The sequence below is a fragment of the Physeter macrocephalus genome, chromosome 12 (assembly GCF_002837175.3).
Source record: "Physeter macrocephalus isolate SW-GA chromosome 12, ASM283717v5, whole genome shotgun sequence".
Classification (NCBI taxonomy): domain Eukaryota; kingdom Metazoa; phylum Chordata; class Mammalia; order Artiodactyla; family Physeteridae; genus Physeter; species Physeter macrocephalus.
In genome coordinates this window covers 88,133,393-88,148,481 of record NC_041225.1, presented here as the reverse complement: position 1 = coordinate 88,148,481, position 15,089 = coordinate 88,133,393, and the positions used below count along the sequence as shown (strand labels likewise).

General features: G+C 36.9%; 2 protein-coding genes across 4 annotated transcripts in view; one reads left to right on the top strand and one right to left on the bottom strand.

Moving 5' to 3' along the window:
- Positions 1 to 15,089, bottom strand: part of ALMS1 (ALMS1 centrosome and basal body associated protein) — a 216,325-nt gene that overhangs the window by 33,507 nt on the left and 167,729 nt on the right. For all 3 annotated transcript variants that reach the window (XM_028496787.2, XM_028496788.2, XM_028496789.2), the window contains one exon: positions 6,742 to 6,903. In XM_028496787.2, coding sequence (XP_028352588.1) covers positions 6,742 to 6,903 — 162 coding nt within the window. The remainder of the gene's footprint in view (positions 1 to 6,741; positions 6,904 to 15,089) is intronic.
- Positions 35 to 1,922, top strand: LOC102979721 (eIF5-mimic protein 2-like). The gene is given in 2 exon segments (XM_055089249.1): positions 35 to 831; positions 834 to 1,922. Coding segments are annotated over 2 exon segments (1,260 nt in total). The 5' UTR covers positions 35 to 135; the 3' UTR covers positions 1,398 to 1,922.

The following is a 15,089-nucleotide window of genomic DNA, read 5'->3' as shown; positions in this document are numbered from 1 at the left end:
GGTAATTGCCAGTTTGGAGCTATTACAAAAACTGCTGTAAAGAATATTCATGTGGCAGAGGAGACACCGCCACAGTTGCCGCCACCTCCAGGATTTCTGGTTCTTTTCTCTTCGCCTTAAATTCGGGTGTCTTTTATGAATAATCAAAAGCAGCAAAAGGCAACGCTATCAGGCCAGCGTTTTTGAACCAGAAAAAGAGATGAAAAAGAGAGGTTTGACCCTACTCAGTTTCAAGACTGCATTATCCAAGGCTTAACTGAAACTGGTACTGATTTGGAAGCAGTAGCAAAGTTTCTTGATGCTTCTGGAGCAAAACTTGATTACCGTCGATATGCAGAAACACTCTTTGACATTCTGGTGGCCGGTGGAATGCTGGCCCCAGGTGATACACTGGCAGATTACATGATGTGTACAGATGTCAGTGTGTTCGCAGCACAAGAAGACCTAGAGACCATGCAAGCATTTGCTCAGGTTTTTAACAAGTTAATCAGGTGCTACAAATACCTGGAGAAAGGTTTTGAAGATGAAGTTAAAAAGCTGCTGCTGTTCTTAAAGGGTTTTTCAGAGTCGGAGAGGAACAAGCTGGCTATGTTGACTGGTGTTCTTCTGGCTAATGGAACACTTAATGCATCCATTCTTAATAGCCTTTATAATGAGAATTTGGTTAAAGAAGGGGTTTCAGCAGCTTTTGCTGTAAAGCTCTTTAAATCATGGATAAATGAAAAAGATATCAATGAAGTAGCTCCAAGTCTTCGGAAAGTGAGCATGGATAACAGACTGATGGAACTTTTTCCTGCCAATAAACAAAGCGCTGAACACTTCACAAAGTATTATATACTAAGGCAGGCTTGAAAGAGCTTTCAGAGTATGTCTGGAATCAGCAAACCACAGGAGCTCGTAAGGAACTCCAGAAAGAACTTCGAAAACAGATGTCCCATGGTGATCCATTTAAGGATATAATTTTGTATGTCAAGGAGGAGATGAAAAATAACAACATCCCAGAACCAGTTGTCATCGGAATAGTATGGTCCAGTGTAATGAGCACCGTGGAATGGAACAAAAAAGAGGAGCTTGTAGCAGAGCAAGCCATCAAACACTTGAAGCAATACAGCCCTCTACTTGCTGCCTTTACAACTCAAGGTCAGTCTGAGCTGACTCCGTTACTGAAGATTCAGGAGTATTGCTATGACAACATTCATTTCATGAAAGCCTTCCAGAAAATAGTGGTGCTTTTTTATAAAGCTGAAGTTTTGAGTGAAGAGCCCATTCTGAAGTGGTATAAAGATGCACATGTTGCCAAGGGGAAAAGTGTCTTCCTTGAGCAAATGAAAAAGTTTGTAGAGTGGCTCAAAAATGCTGAAGAAGAATCTGAGTCTGAAGCTGAAGAAGGTGACTGAATTTCAAACTACACCCTTAGTAAAGCAAACAGGAGTTGTAGATAAAATGTCATGTCTCATGTGTCCTGGTTCTTACATCTTCCTACCTCCCTATATCAAGCATGATATAAGGGCTTTCATGGCAAATTTTATTTTAACTGTTTCTATGGTTACTGGAAATGTTGGATTTAGTTTCTAAAACCATGTTTTAAGTAGCTACAGGAGCTATAGATTTGAATCTAATGTTGCATTAGTCTTTTATCTTGTACCTCCTGTATTTTCTACTGTAATAATGTAATTTAAGGCCTTCCACAATGAACAGTTCACTTTTTCCCTGGGTTTTCTATATAAACAGTTTTCAAGATATGATTTGGTTAAAAATAATTTGTTATGAAAATTCTGTTTGCAAATTAAGCTGTAAAAGTAAAAAAAAAAGGAATATTCATGTGTGACTCGGTGCTCATGCACCTCCTTTTCCGTGGAGTATATAGTTTGGAACAGAATTGCTCTGTTATGCTTTTGTGTAACTTAGTAGATAATGGCAAATTGCTTTCCAAGGTCATGCTACCAACTACATTCTTACCAGAGTGAATAAGTACTGTTTGTTCTATATTCTTACCAACACAGTATTAACTTTTTCATTTCAGCCATTTTAACGGGTAGGCAGAGATATCTTATTGTGGTCTTAATTTGCAATTCCCTGTTGATGAATATTTTGCATATGTTCATTGGCTATTGGACAGTCTCTTTTATAAAAAGTACCTATTCAAGTCTTCTGTCCTTTTTAAAAATTGGATTGCCTAACTTTTTCATATTGATTTCTATGAGTTCTTTTTATATTCTGAATAGAAGTCCTTTACGAGCTATGTATTGCAAATATCTTCCCCACTCTGTGGCTTGCCTTTTACTCTCTTATTTGGTGTTTAATTAATAGAATTCCTTAATTTAATGTGGCATATTTGTCAGTTTTTTCTTTTATGGCTACTATTTTTTGGGGGTGGGGATCCAATTTAATAAATGTTTTCCCATTCCAAGATTGTGAGGACATACTCCTCTGTATTTTCTTGCAGAAGACTGACCCATCTATCTACCTATGCCTTTCATATTTGAATCTAAAGTATATGGAATTGATTTTGGTGTACAGTGTAATGTAGGGGGGGTCATAGTTCTTTTTTTTCCTAACATCCAATTTACCTAACATCATTTTACTGAAAAGATCATCTTTTCCCCCACCATATTGTAGTGGTACCTTTACTGTAAATCAGGTGTCCATATATGTGAATCTGGAGTATTCTCTTCTATGGTCAGCCTGTTTATTCTTGTGCCAACATCACACTGTCTTAATTATTACAGTTTTATAATAAGTTTTGATACTTGGTAGTGTAAATCCTCTAGATTCTTTTTTGATTTTTTATTATTTGTATTTAAGGGTGTAACGTTAACCCTAATCACTCTGTCTTCTATACATTTTGATAGCAGAATTTTATTATTATTTAGTTTTAAATATATTGTAACTTCCAGTATGACTTTAACTTCTGAGTTACTTAGAATTACATTTTTAAATTTTCAAATACATGTTTATTATATTAGTATATATATATATCTATATATATATATATAATATTTACATATTAGGTATATTAGTTTCCTAGGGCTGCCACAATAAATTACTACAAACTGAGTGGCTTAAAACAAAATAAATTTATTCTCCCACAGATCTGGAGTCTAGAAGTCGAAATCAAAGTGTGAGCAGGAACATGCTCTCTCAAAAGTCTATCTGGGAGAATCCTTCCTTGTCTCTTCCAGCTTCTAGTGACCCCTAGTGCTCCCTGGCTTTGGACAGCATAACTCCAATCTCTGCTCCTGTCTTTACATGGCCTCCTCTCCTCTTTTTATAAGTACACTAATCATTGGATTTAAGGCCCACCCTACATCCAGGATGATATAACCTAGAGATCTTTAACTAATGACATCTGCAAAGACCCGATTTCCAAATAACATCACATTCTGAAGTTTCCTGTGGACATGAATTTTGGGGGGATTACTACTTAACCCATAAAACAGATTTTTGTTTCATTTTGTTATTCCATATTTTTATTGTTGAGTTCTAATTTAGCTACACTGTAGTCAAAGAAGCTGTTCTGTTTGAACATCAATTCTTCAAAACCAACAGCTTCATCAATTTTTCTAAGTGTTCCGTGTGTTCTTTAAAAAATGAAAAGTTCTCTTTAAGTCAAACTTTTAAATTCCATTTTTAAATCTTGTCTACTTTAATTTTCTTTCCTGGTCTCTCAGTTTCTGATAGATATGTATTGTTGGGTTTACCTATATTATTCCTGTCATTTTTCCTGCATACAAATTTGAGTAAAAGAAAATAAACTCAAATTTTATCTTATTGGTATATTTGAGCCTTTTGTTATTAGGAGGTAAACTCATAATACATATTAATATTTTTTGGCCTGGAATTTTGTCAATATTAACATTGCTCATTAGCTTTATTTTAGTTAGTATTTGCCAAATATATCGTTTTCCATCTCTTCCATGTTTTGGGAGGTAAGGCAAAATAAACTATAATCTAATCAAAATAACGTATACAAATGGTTTTGAAAGTCAAATAGTTCCAGTAAACTTATAACAGAAATCAACAGTTTTCAAATACCACCAATTAATTTAGCCATTTCTTCTAGTATCACTATCCTTGTTTCCAAATAACATGGCTTTATATTGCTGTATCCTTTTTAGTTCCAGAAATTATTTTTTGATGTCCTTCTATGATCAATATGGATTTACCTTTTATAGAACTTTCCTGTCACACCCATATTCCCTCAATCTATCTTCTGAAAAGTTTTAGCCCTATATTAATGTTCATTGTTTATATATTATGTAAATTGTAGTCATGATGATTAAATCAATATTCAGTGATTGTGTTATGTTTCTACTATTCACAGTTAAACCAACTAGTATACTGTAATCACATTTATTTTCTTTTACAAAGTTTTGCTTCTACTGAGGAGTTAATAATTGCCTATTTTTGCATTTGCTATGTTTCTATATACCAATCCCTATATCATCCTCATAAATGTAAATAGAATTGAAAATCTCTTCTAAATACAGTCAACTACATAAGGTATTCTATCAACTTGACCTTTTTCTTGCAGTCTTCAATCTGAACTTGTTCTAGATCATCTGTACCACTGCTGCAATGGCAATTCCTTTCCCCTCTCTCCTATGTTGGCCCCATTTCCTCCATCCCATGTTTTCCTTTTAAAAAAATTAAATCTACTCCTTCGTTTTATTTAGTGAAATAATTTTCCCTCAGAATTTCAAGGCATTACTCCTTTGGTTTCTAGTTCCATGTATTATTTTTGAAAAGCTTAATGTCAGTCTAATTTGCATTTCTTTATATGATACCTGTTTTCTTTCTGGAAGCTTTCAGAATCTCTTTCCTTGCCAGTGTTTCAAAATTTCAAGGTCATGTGCCTTGGTGTGGATATTTATGTACCTGACAGTTCCTATTAACATGGAAATTCATATCCTTTAGTTTGGGAATTTATTCCTATACTAGTCCTTTGAGTCCTTCTTTTCTATCTTCTCTATTATCTCTATGGAACACCTGTTTTTTGATGTTGACCCTCTGGGGCCAATCTTGAATTTTTTTTCCTCTCCCTTCTTTTTATGTTCTGTTTCCTAACAGATTTTCTCACTTTTATATTCCAATCCTTCTACTGAGATTTTTACTTCTGATATATTTAATGGGCTCACTTAGCTATTATACAAAAGTCACTATTCAATTTTCCCCAGCAGGTATCTTTCCCCTATTCTTCTTAATCCTTTAAAGTGAGAGGCTCCGAGGCTGGGCTTCTCCAACGGTGAAATAGGACTTTTCCTTAGGATGCAAAGTCCGGAAATAGACCAACAATAATAGTAGCAGTAGACCCCCATAACAAGTGGTAGGTTATAGGGGTCTCTCAGTTAACAAAGCCCAACTTTATTTCACACACATCATCCTTACCAAATGCAAACTAGAGGTGAGTTATATTTGGTAAGTTCATTGTGCAGACTTCTGATGGAGTTCCCTTAGTCTATCACTTTGTTCCCTGCCAATTTTTCCATATCCACCTCCTTCTCAATTGTCTGACAGTGGGATCACAGGGTTATCTATATGTACCAAATTGCCACTAGTATATAGCTAATATATGAGAGTTTTCATTTATGAACTACATTTTGCAAAAATATTTGCCTTTCTATTTACTTGGCAGCCTCAATGTTAACTGGCAGATGTGCTTCTTTTATCTTATTTCAAAAGACTTCAAAATGCTTTGCAGTGCAACAAAAAGTTATCTGGAAGAAGAAATGTGTGTACTTCAGCAAGCAGCCTTTCATTCGGTTTCCTCATAAAAGCATTAACAACATCACGTGAAGTCATTAACACTATGCCAAAACTGGAACAAAGAGCCAGCCTATGTTTGAATACTGCCCCGGGATCAGTAGGTCCTATTTGGCTAATAGCTATGCACAGGAATAAAAAACTGTAAATGCAACAAAGCAATACACGCAAGTATACATATAGAATTTTCAGTGGCTCCTGGAATTTTCATTTAATAAATACTATTGTGCATCAGTTAAAGAAGCACAATGTCAGGGATGCAAAGGAAAAAAAATCATGCAGATTCCTAAATATTAAAAGCTTTTATAAAACAGTGGGACCTATATCTGGGGGCAAGGATGAAAACTCAAATACCCACAGTCATCAGACTGACAAGGTGGATGTATGAAGTGGATTGAGTCCAAGACTCGTGGGGAATGAAGCAAACAGGAGAATGTATGTCCTCTCTGCAGAGGACAACCATGCCTCAGGGTCAACTGATAATTGCCATGGAGGAATACAAGTTGAGTGCAACTACATATTCTGACTTCTCCAGGGAAGCCCAAAATCTTATTTTTAGATGTTGGCAGCAAAATTTTTAAAAATTTAAAACACCATGTGAGCCATACACTTTCCTGCAGAATCCAACCTATGAGACATTAGTTTGTACCATCTGACAGATAAATTCATGAGGCATTTTAATCAAGATTTTCTATGAATTTTAGTCTTTAAAACATACTTAAATGGATATTATTTCATTTCAAAAGTTGCAATATATTTCCCAGAGTGAAAATAAAGTCTACAGTTTTCAAAAATCTAAAGCATTTAAAAAGATTTTATATTTTCCTTCTTGTACATATCCAATAAAACAGCTAGGAGAAAAGTTTGCATTAACAAAGCAGAAAAAAAAGAAAGCCTGGACAATACTCTCATTTAAGATGAACGGGAAAAAAAAAAAGGCCACAGAATACACAAAGCCAATCCAGTCACCTGCATTACCTTTCTGAAAGAGTTTTTTCCCCATTGACAAGGATGCCTTAGTTACCACCGTCTTACTGTAGATCCCCTCTTTATGTTTAATGTTAACAGTGTCTGCCAGGTCATCATCCCTTGTGCCTAGCACCTCAGCCGGGAAGTCTGGAGCAATGGCATCATTGGATCCTACAGAAAAATGGAAAAGTAGTACAGTTAACACCAGTACAGATTGAAGAAAGACAAAAAATTTACCTCTTAAACCACTTCTATAAAAAAGGCACTACCATGGGAGTGTTACAGGGTAATCAGAAGGAGACATCAGTCAAACGGAAGCTGTCAGAAATGTACAATATTGCAACAATATACTGGAGAAGCAAATGACATAAGAGGAGACATATAAATTAGAAGGGAGACAATTTCCGGCTCAGGAACGTTTTCAGAGGAGGAGAAAATAGTTTGTACCTTGGAAAATAAGTAGGCTTTTTGAAATATGGAGAGGGAGAAATAAAGGCATTTTAAGTAGAGGTTACAGCACTAGCAAAGACCAGGAAGCAGGAAAACAGATTAAACAAAAAAATCAGATACTTTTGTGGTCAGACTGTATTATGGACTACATTAAAGAGAGTGGTGGGAGATATTACAAAGTAATTGTTTGGGACAAAATTCAGCAGGGCATGGAATCCCAAGCTAAAGGGGGTAAAGAGTGTAAATTTTACTGTACATGAAATGCAACATCATTAAGGATTTTTTAATAAAGGGAACTGCAATCAGTTACATTTTAGGAAGCGTAATCTGACAATAATACAAAAGACAAAACATTGTAAGGAAAATTTTATGTGATAAAGTAATACAAGATTTGAAAGTAACTTTATTTTCCTTAAAATATATTTCAATATTCTTAAATCCACTAATATAGGAACTGATAAGAGAAGTTTATCCATGTCACATATAAGAGGCAAAAGAACATCTCTGGATGTACAAGAGTTTATAGTAACTATAGAATTATCTTCTACAAAGATGCTTTTCTTTCTTAACTGGTACTCCATATTTCATGCATTTTCTAAGCACCTAAAATGTGTATGGCAATAAAAGCTGGGTAAGTATCAGTTCATTTGTACAGTATAAATATAAGTCATGAGTTACATTTCAGGACAGATTGCAAGGATCCTATTAAGCATTCTGGGTCATATGTACACTGAGCTTTTCTTTGCTTCCGTGGCATCACGTTCTTTTATTTGCTCCCTACCTTTCTGGTAAATCCTTAGTGTCCTTTCTTCTACCAAATCTCTCAATGCTGGAGTTCCTCAAGGGGTCAGAACTGGGTTCTCTTCTCTTCCTGGATGAACTCATTGATCATCAATGTATGGAACACTATATGTGGATGACCAACAAATATATATCTCTAGCTGGAACCTGTTTTCTGAGCTTCAGATTCTAGCATTCAGGACACAGCTAGCCTCTAAAGTGTTTGGAGGAAAAATTAGAAAAAGATGTCCCTTCCTCACAAAAAAAAAAATTTGTTTTATATACTATGATACAACACAAACAACTATATGTGAGGGTCTCTTCACCACCTCCCTTTACTCTCCAAGAGAGGTGATTATGTCAGGTTCAGAGTTAGGTAAGCAAGAATAATTAAGTTCCTGAGAGCAGTGCATGGATGTACAAGAGAATCAACCCCCTTGGAGCTGAGAGGCAGTTGAAAGAGAGTGTAGCCACACATATGTGTATATGCCATTGAATGTATGTGTACTTATTTTCCTGCATCTGTGCACAGCTGCAGAATGTATGAAGATTTACGTTTCGGGCAGGAAGAGAGTTAACATTATTGCTCCAGAACACTAACAGGAGATGTGGAATCTTCACACCTGGGTGTTTTCATAAAAAATGACGTATGTTTATGACGTGAACAGAGCCACCTTCTAGATAGTGCCCTTGCATACAAACTCAACTGTAAACTGACTCTGTTTACATTCAACTGCAGGTTTAACATCTCTACATGGATGTGGAACAGAAATCTCATTTTTAACATGTCCAAAGCAGATATTTTGACCATCTTCTCCAAATCTGCTTCTTCCTCAGGCTTCTCCATCTCAGTAAATGGCACCTTTATTTACCCAGTTGCTTATTCTAGAAAACTAGAAATCACTTTTTTTTCACCTCCTTCTCCCTCACTCTCCATATTCTATTACCAAGTCCAGGAAGAACTATTTCCTAAAAATAAGTTAAATGTGTCTACTTCTCTCCATCTCTGTCATCATCACTCTAATCCTAGGTGCTACCATCTCTGACACTAATTACTGCAACAGCCTTCAGCTAACTGGTATCCTCACTTCCACTTCTTGACCCTCCCTTCACCTGGGCTCCCTGCCTTTCCATCCACAAGCTATTCTCCATATAGCAGCCTGAAAAAAATTTACAAATATAAATCAAACCACAGTTGCCTACTAGAAGAAAGTTCAAATGCCTTAATATGGTTTACACAACCCTGGATCATCTTGAACCTACCTATCTTTAACCATATCTAGCCACAGCTCTGCTCTACCCACACTGCCTTCTTCTCACTTGTCAAATGCATCAAACTTTCCTGTTTTTGGAGCTCCTCCCATTCTGTTCCCTTCCGCCAGAACACTCTCACTCCCCACTCTCTGCCTGCCTAACTTACCTATATCCTCTAGATCTCAGCTCAAAAGTTTCTTCTTTGGAAAGGCTTTCATGGGCTCCTAAAACTAAACTGGATCCTTTTACTCTCTGAAAACTCTTTTTTTTTTTTTTTTTTTGTGGTATGCGGGCCTCCCTCTGCTGCGGCCTCTCCCGTTGCGGAGCACAGGCTCCGGACGCGCAGGCTCAGCGGCCATGGCTCACGGGCCCAGCCGCTCCGCGGCATGTGGGATCCTCCCAGACCGGGGCGCGAACCCGGTTCCCCTGCATCGGCAGGCAGACGCGCAACTACTGCGCCACCAGGGAAGCCCTGAAAATTCTTCTTTATTTTCCTAACTCGTCATTTGTAATTATGTACTTGTTTGTATCTATTTGTTAATATGTGTCTCCCCACTTGAACATGATCATAGGGAGCATGTTTATTTTGCACAGCCGTATAAATGCAGCACCTAGCATAGTATCTGCCAGAAACACGGTAAGAACTTTAATACTTTTTTGGTTGAAGAAAAAATGAACATAAGCTGAAAGTTTCTGTGACCTTAAAAAAAAAATAACCTGGTCATTGCAGAAAATTTAGAAAAGTAAGCAGAAAACAAACAAACAAAAAAACTCAACCATACTTTGGTTATAGATCCTTCTAAATGAATATATAGTGGGATCAGAATGTATATAGTTTCAATATCTTTTTTTCCCACCCAAATAGAGATATATTTTATTTAAATGGAATTTAAAGTCAGCATACAAAGTGAAAAAACATGCAGGGTCAAAATCATCCTTGAAGGTTGAAATTGATATCTTTTCTGCTCAATAAATCGATCAGAGTCCACTTTTTCCCCATGGCTTGTAACAAATCACTGTGCCTGCGTCTAAGCACCTGATGAAGTACCTGACTTGTGTTTAGAGACCACATTGTACTAAAAACACTTAAACTCTAGAATCATACTCAGGGAAGCAAGTTAAAAGATGCTTAAACTATAAAAGTCAATTGAGGACACTATAAAGGTCAAATAAGGAACTTCGAGAACTGAGGTTTCCCACCTCTCGTTTCAAACTCTCTCATGCTAATATGCTGATAAGAGTGTGGAGGGTACAACACACTTGTACTTTTAAGATTCATTCTCCTCTTCTCTTTTTGTTAAATACATGTAATTGAACTTGTTTAATTGCATGTATGACATAATGCCAATTGCACGCCAAAATTACTTATCATAGTTAAGGACATTTCATCGTAATCCATTCATCTGACTTATTTATGCTATCTTAAAAGTTTCTTGTTTCCTGTTTGTTTTTTTTTTTTGGCTGCGTTGGGTCTTTGCTGCTATGTGTGGGCTTTCTCTAGTTGCGGCGAGAGGGGGTTATTCTTCCTTGTGGTGCGCGGGCTTCTCATCGCAGTGGCTTCTCTTGTTGCGGAGCATGGGCTCTAGGCTCGCGGGCTTCAGTAGTCGTGGCATGTGGGCTCAGTAGTTGTGGTGCATGGACTTAGCTGCTGCATGGCATGTGGGATCTTCCTGGACCAGGGCTTGAACCCGTGTCCCCCGTGATGGCAGGCAGATTCTTAACCACTGCGCCACCATGGAAGCCCCTCTTGTTTCCTGTTCTTGTTCTATGTTATTTTGCTAATTTTATATACTCAACAATAATTTGGAAGACAGATACCTAGTTTTAAAATTCTTCTGGAGTTTTGTTTTTGGTAGCTTTTTTTCCATTGTGGTAAAATATACATAAAATTTACCATTTTAAACATTTTTAAGTATACAAGTTAAGGCATTAAGTATATTCACATTGTTGTGCAACCATCACACCATCCATCTCCAGAATTAACTCATTTTCCCAAATGGAAACTCTGTACCTATTAAACAATAACTCCCTTTTCCTCCTCCTCCAAGCCTTTTGTGACTGGCTTGTATTACTTAGCACAATGCCTTCAAAGTCCATCCACAGTGTAGCATGTGTCAGAAGTTCACTCCTTTTAAAGGCTGAATAATATTCTATTGTATGTATGTATCACATTGTATTGATCCATTCATCAGTTGATAGACATCTGGATTGTTCTCACCCTTTGGCTATTAATAATGCTGCTATGAACCTGGGTGTTCAAAATCTGTTCAAATCCCTGCTTTTAATTCTTTGGGGTATATACTTAGAAGCAGAATTGCTAGATCATATAGTAATTCTATGCTTAATTTTTTGAGGAACCACTACACTGTTTTCCACAGTGGCTATACCATTTTACATTCCCATCAGCAATACACAAGAGTTCCAATTTCACCATATTCCTGCCAACCCTTGCTCTTTTTTATTTCATAAAAGCCATCCTAATGGGTATGAAGTGGTATCTCTTTGTAGTTTTTATTTGCATTTCCTTCATGACTAATGATGTAAAACATCTTTTCACATTCTTTTGGCCATCTGTATCTTTCCTGGAGAAATGTCTCTTCAGATTCTGTACTCATTTAAAAATTAGATTGCTTTTTGCTGTTGTTGAACTGTAAGAGTTCTTCATATATTATGGATAGTCATCTCTCGTCAGATATATGAATTGCAAATGTTTTTCCCAATTCTGTGAGCAACCTTTTTACTATGTTGATAGTGGTTTTTTTGGTGCACACAAGTTTTAAATTTGAATCAAGTCCAATTTATTTTTTATGAAAACTTCTTTAACCTATCTGATCACCAAGTCATGAATAAAATGACACCTCTTTAGTCAAAAAGACAAAAAATACAATTGTTTTTTCTTTTCATGCCTTTCATTCCAAAATTAACTTTTGGCATTTTTTTTCCATCTTGTAACTAAATTTTCTATTTAGATGAGTGTTGTGTTAAACTGACTTCAAAGTTCACCACTGATCACTTTCAGCATTGCTTCATTTCTCTGTAATGAATTCTTCATTTTGATTCATCTCTTCAGCTGGGTGAGTCTTCAAGTGAATTTTTCAAGAAGGTACAGAGGTTGAATATACTTTCTAGCTGCTGTGTACTTGTGAAAATGTCTCTTCATTGTCATATTGCTTAAAGAAAACGCACTGGGTCCATAAATCCTTGAATTTTCCCAATAAATACAGATTTGGTTCCATTATTTTTACATTTAGTATTTTAAATAAGCCTGATATCAGACTAAATTTTGTTCTCTTAACTTTTTTTTAAATTGTATATTTATGGGATTTTTTTCTTTTTATTTTGAATCAAAAATATTTTTCTGATATGTATCTCAGTCTCTGATTTTTCCCTGGATTTCTATGACAACTTTCAATCTGCATACAGTGTTCCCCTTTTCAGGAGAGGGATGTTTTATTCAATAAAGTGTTTGAATATTACTTTCTTCCTCAGCTACAGATATAATTCTTGGTTTGGTTTACATAGCTGTGTTTCTTATGTCTCTCACCATCTTTCACAACATTTTCATTTTCTTCTTTTTCCTCTGTAATTTTGCAGACTCTCAGATTTGTCCTCATCACTAATTTAACTTCCTTCATGTTAATTTCACCCTTTCTTGCCTGCAAAATGTATTTTAAATCTGTTACCAAATCTTTACAGTTTTAGGCAGTCTTTTCCTTCATGTGTTCATTCCTGCCCCCCCACTTTTTTTCTGAGACAAAACATAAAATTCACCAATTAAAGTAAGTGTACAATTCACTAGTTCTTAGTATTTTCACAACCAATATTGCTATCTAATTCCAGAACATTTTTGTCACGCCCCCACAAAGAAATCTTGTATATGTTAGCTGTTACTCCCTATATTCCCCTCCCCAACATCCCCTGGCATCCACTAATCTACTTTCTGTCTATATGGATTTGCTTATTCTGGACATTTCATATACATGGAATTATACAATATATGACCTTTTGCTATTGGCTTGAAATATGTCTCCCTTTAATAGTGTCAGTTTTTTGGACTTCCCTGGTGGTACAGTGGTTAAGAATCTGCCTGCCAATGCAGGGGACACGAGTTCGAGCCCTGGTCTGGGAAGATCCCACATGCCGCGGAGCAACTAAGCCCATGTGCCAAAACTACTGAGCCTGCGCTCTAGAGCCCAAGAGCCACAACTACTGAAGCCCATGCACTTAGAGCCCGTGCTCCTAACAAGAGAAGCCACCGCAACGAGAAGCCCGCGCACCACAACAAACAGTAGCCCCTGCTCGCCACAACTAGAGAAAGCCCACGCGCAGCAACGAAGACCCAACGCAGTCAAAAATAAAAATATAAATAAATTTATTTAAAAAAATAACCTGCCACGGGACTACGTGCACATAGCCATCAATGCTGAGGGCAGGGAGTTATCAATTCTGCCTTAGCCTTCCCTTTCTTCTTGCCCAGAGCCTCAAGGGCAGCCAAAGTAAAGGGCAGGCCCCTCTCAGGTCTTTCCTCAGCATGCACTCAGGCCTGTGCACACTTGTGGTCTTCTAGAGTCCTAGAAATATGTCAATGCTTTTCAAAATATCTATGGACATCTCATCTTCAGTTTTTCTGTTAAAGTTTTTGGTTAGTCTATTGTTTGTCTCAAGTGTTATCCACTGCCTCATGCATTGTGACATTAAAACACTTGCCTGGGGACTTCCTGGTGGTCCAGGGGGTAAGACTCCGAGCTCCCAATGCAGGGGGCCCGGGATTGATCCCTGGTCAGGGAACTAGGTCCTGCAACTAAGGAGTCTGCATGCCGCAACGAAGATCCTGAGTGGTGCAACTAAGACCCGGAGCAGCCAAGATAAATAAATAAAATAAATAAATATTTAAGAAACTAAAATAAAACACTTGCCTGTAAGTGTTTTTTGACAAACACCTCACACATAGACACAGAGGCTCATACACACTGGATAGCTCTAAGTAAGGTCAAATAAAGATAAGCCTTTTGAGTGGAGTCTTCCAGAGAGCCATGAGACAAGTCAAATACTGACAATTCTTTGGGAATGAAATTTTGAAAGAGGTCCAGCTCTGTTCTGCTCCCTCCAGTCCTGGGAATGCAGGCTGATATTTTTCAAGGTTATCATTGAGGTGAGTGTGGCAATGAGAATAGGGCAAGTTAAAATGCCACAAGCTTACTATTCTTATCAAGGTTCAGCCATTTTTCTTGAATAAATGCTTACTACAAAAGCTACAAGCCTTTGGTTAATTTCCAGAGTTTTGGAAAAGTTTTCCATAAAGTTTTGCCAAAATTCCATTGCTTTTATCACAGGGCAAAATTTTGGAGGTCTTTACTCCACCATTTTTTTCTGCTATTAACTCCTCACTTTGTTTTAAAAATCCCAGCCAGTTCTCTCCCCATGGCTTTTTGCTCCTATTGACAGTAAGTATTAGTACATAAAGTATTTAAATGTCTTTAAATGAATATAAAAATAACATCTATATTATATATTGGTATGAGGTATAAAATGGCTTAAAAAAAAAAGACATAGTACCTAACTTCACAGAACTTACTGTCAGATATAAATGAAATCCTGTTATTACTTAAGAGTGTTACTTGACCTAATGAGCAAATCTCTAACATCTATCTCTTTCTTTGCGAGGTTACCTTTGCCGTTTTTGTTTTTGTTTTGTTTTTATTTATTTTTATTTTTGGCTGTGTAGGGTCTTCGGTGCTGTGCACGGGCTTTCTCTAGTTGCGGCGAGCGGGGGCTACTCTTCGTTGCAGTGCGCGGGCTTCTCATTGCAGTGGCTTCTCTTGTTGCAGAGCATGGGCTCTAGGCGTGCGGGCTTCAGTAGTTGTGGCACATGG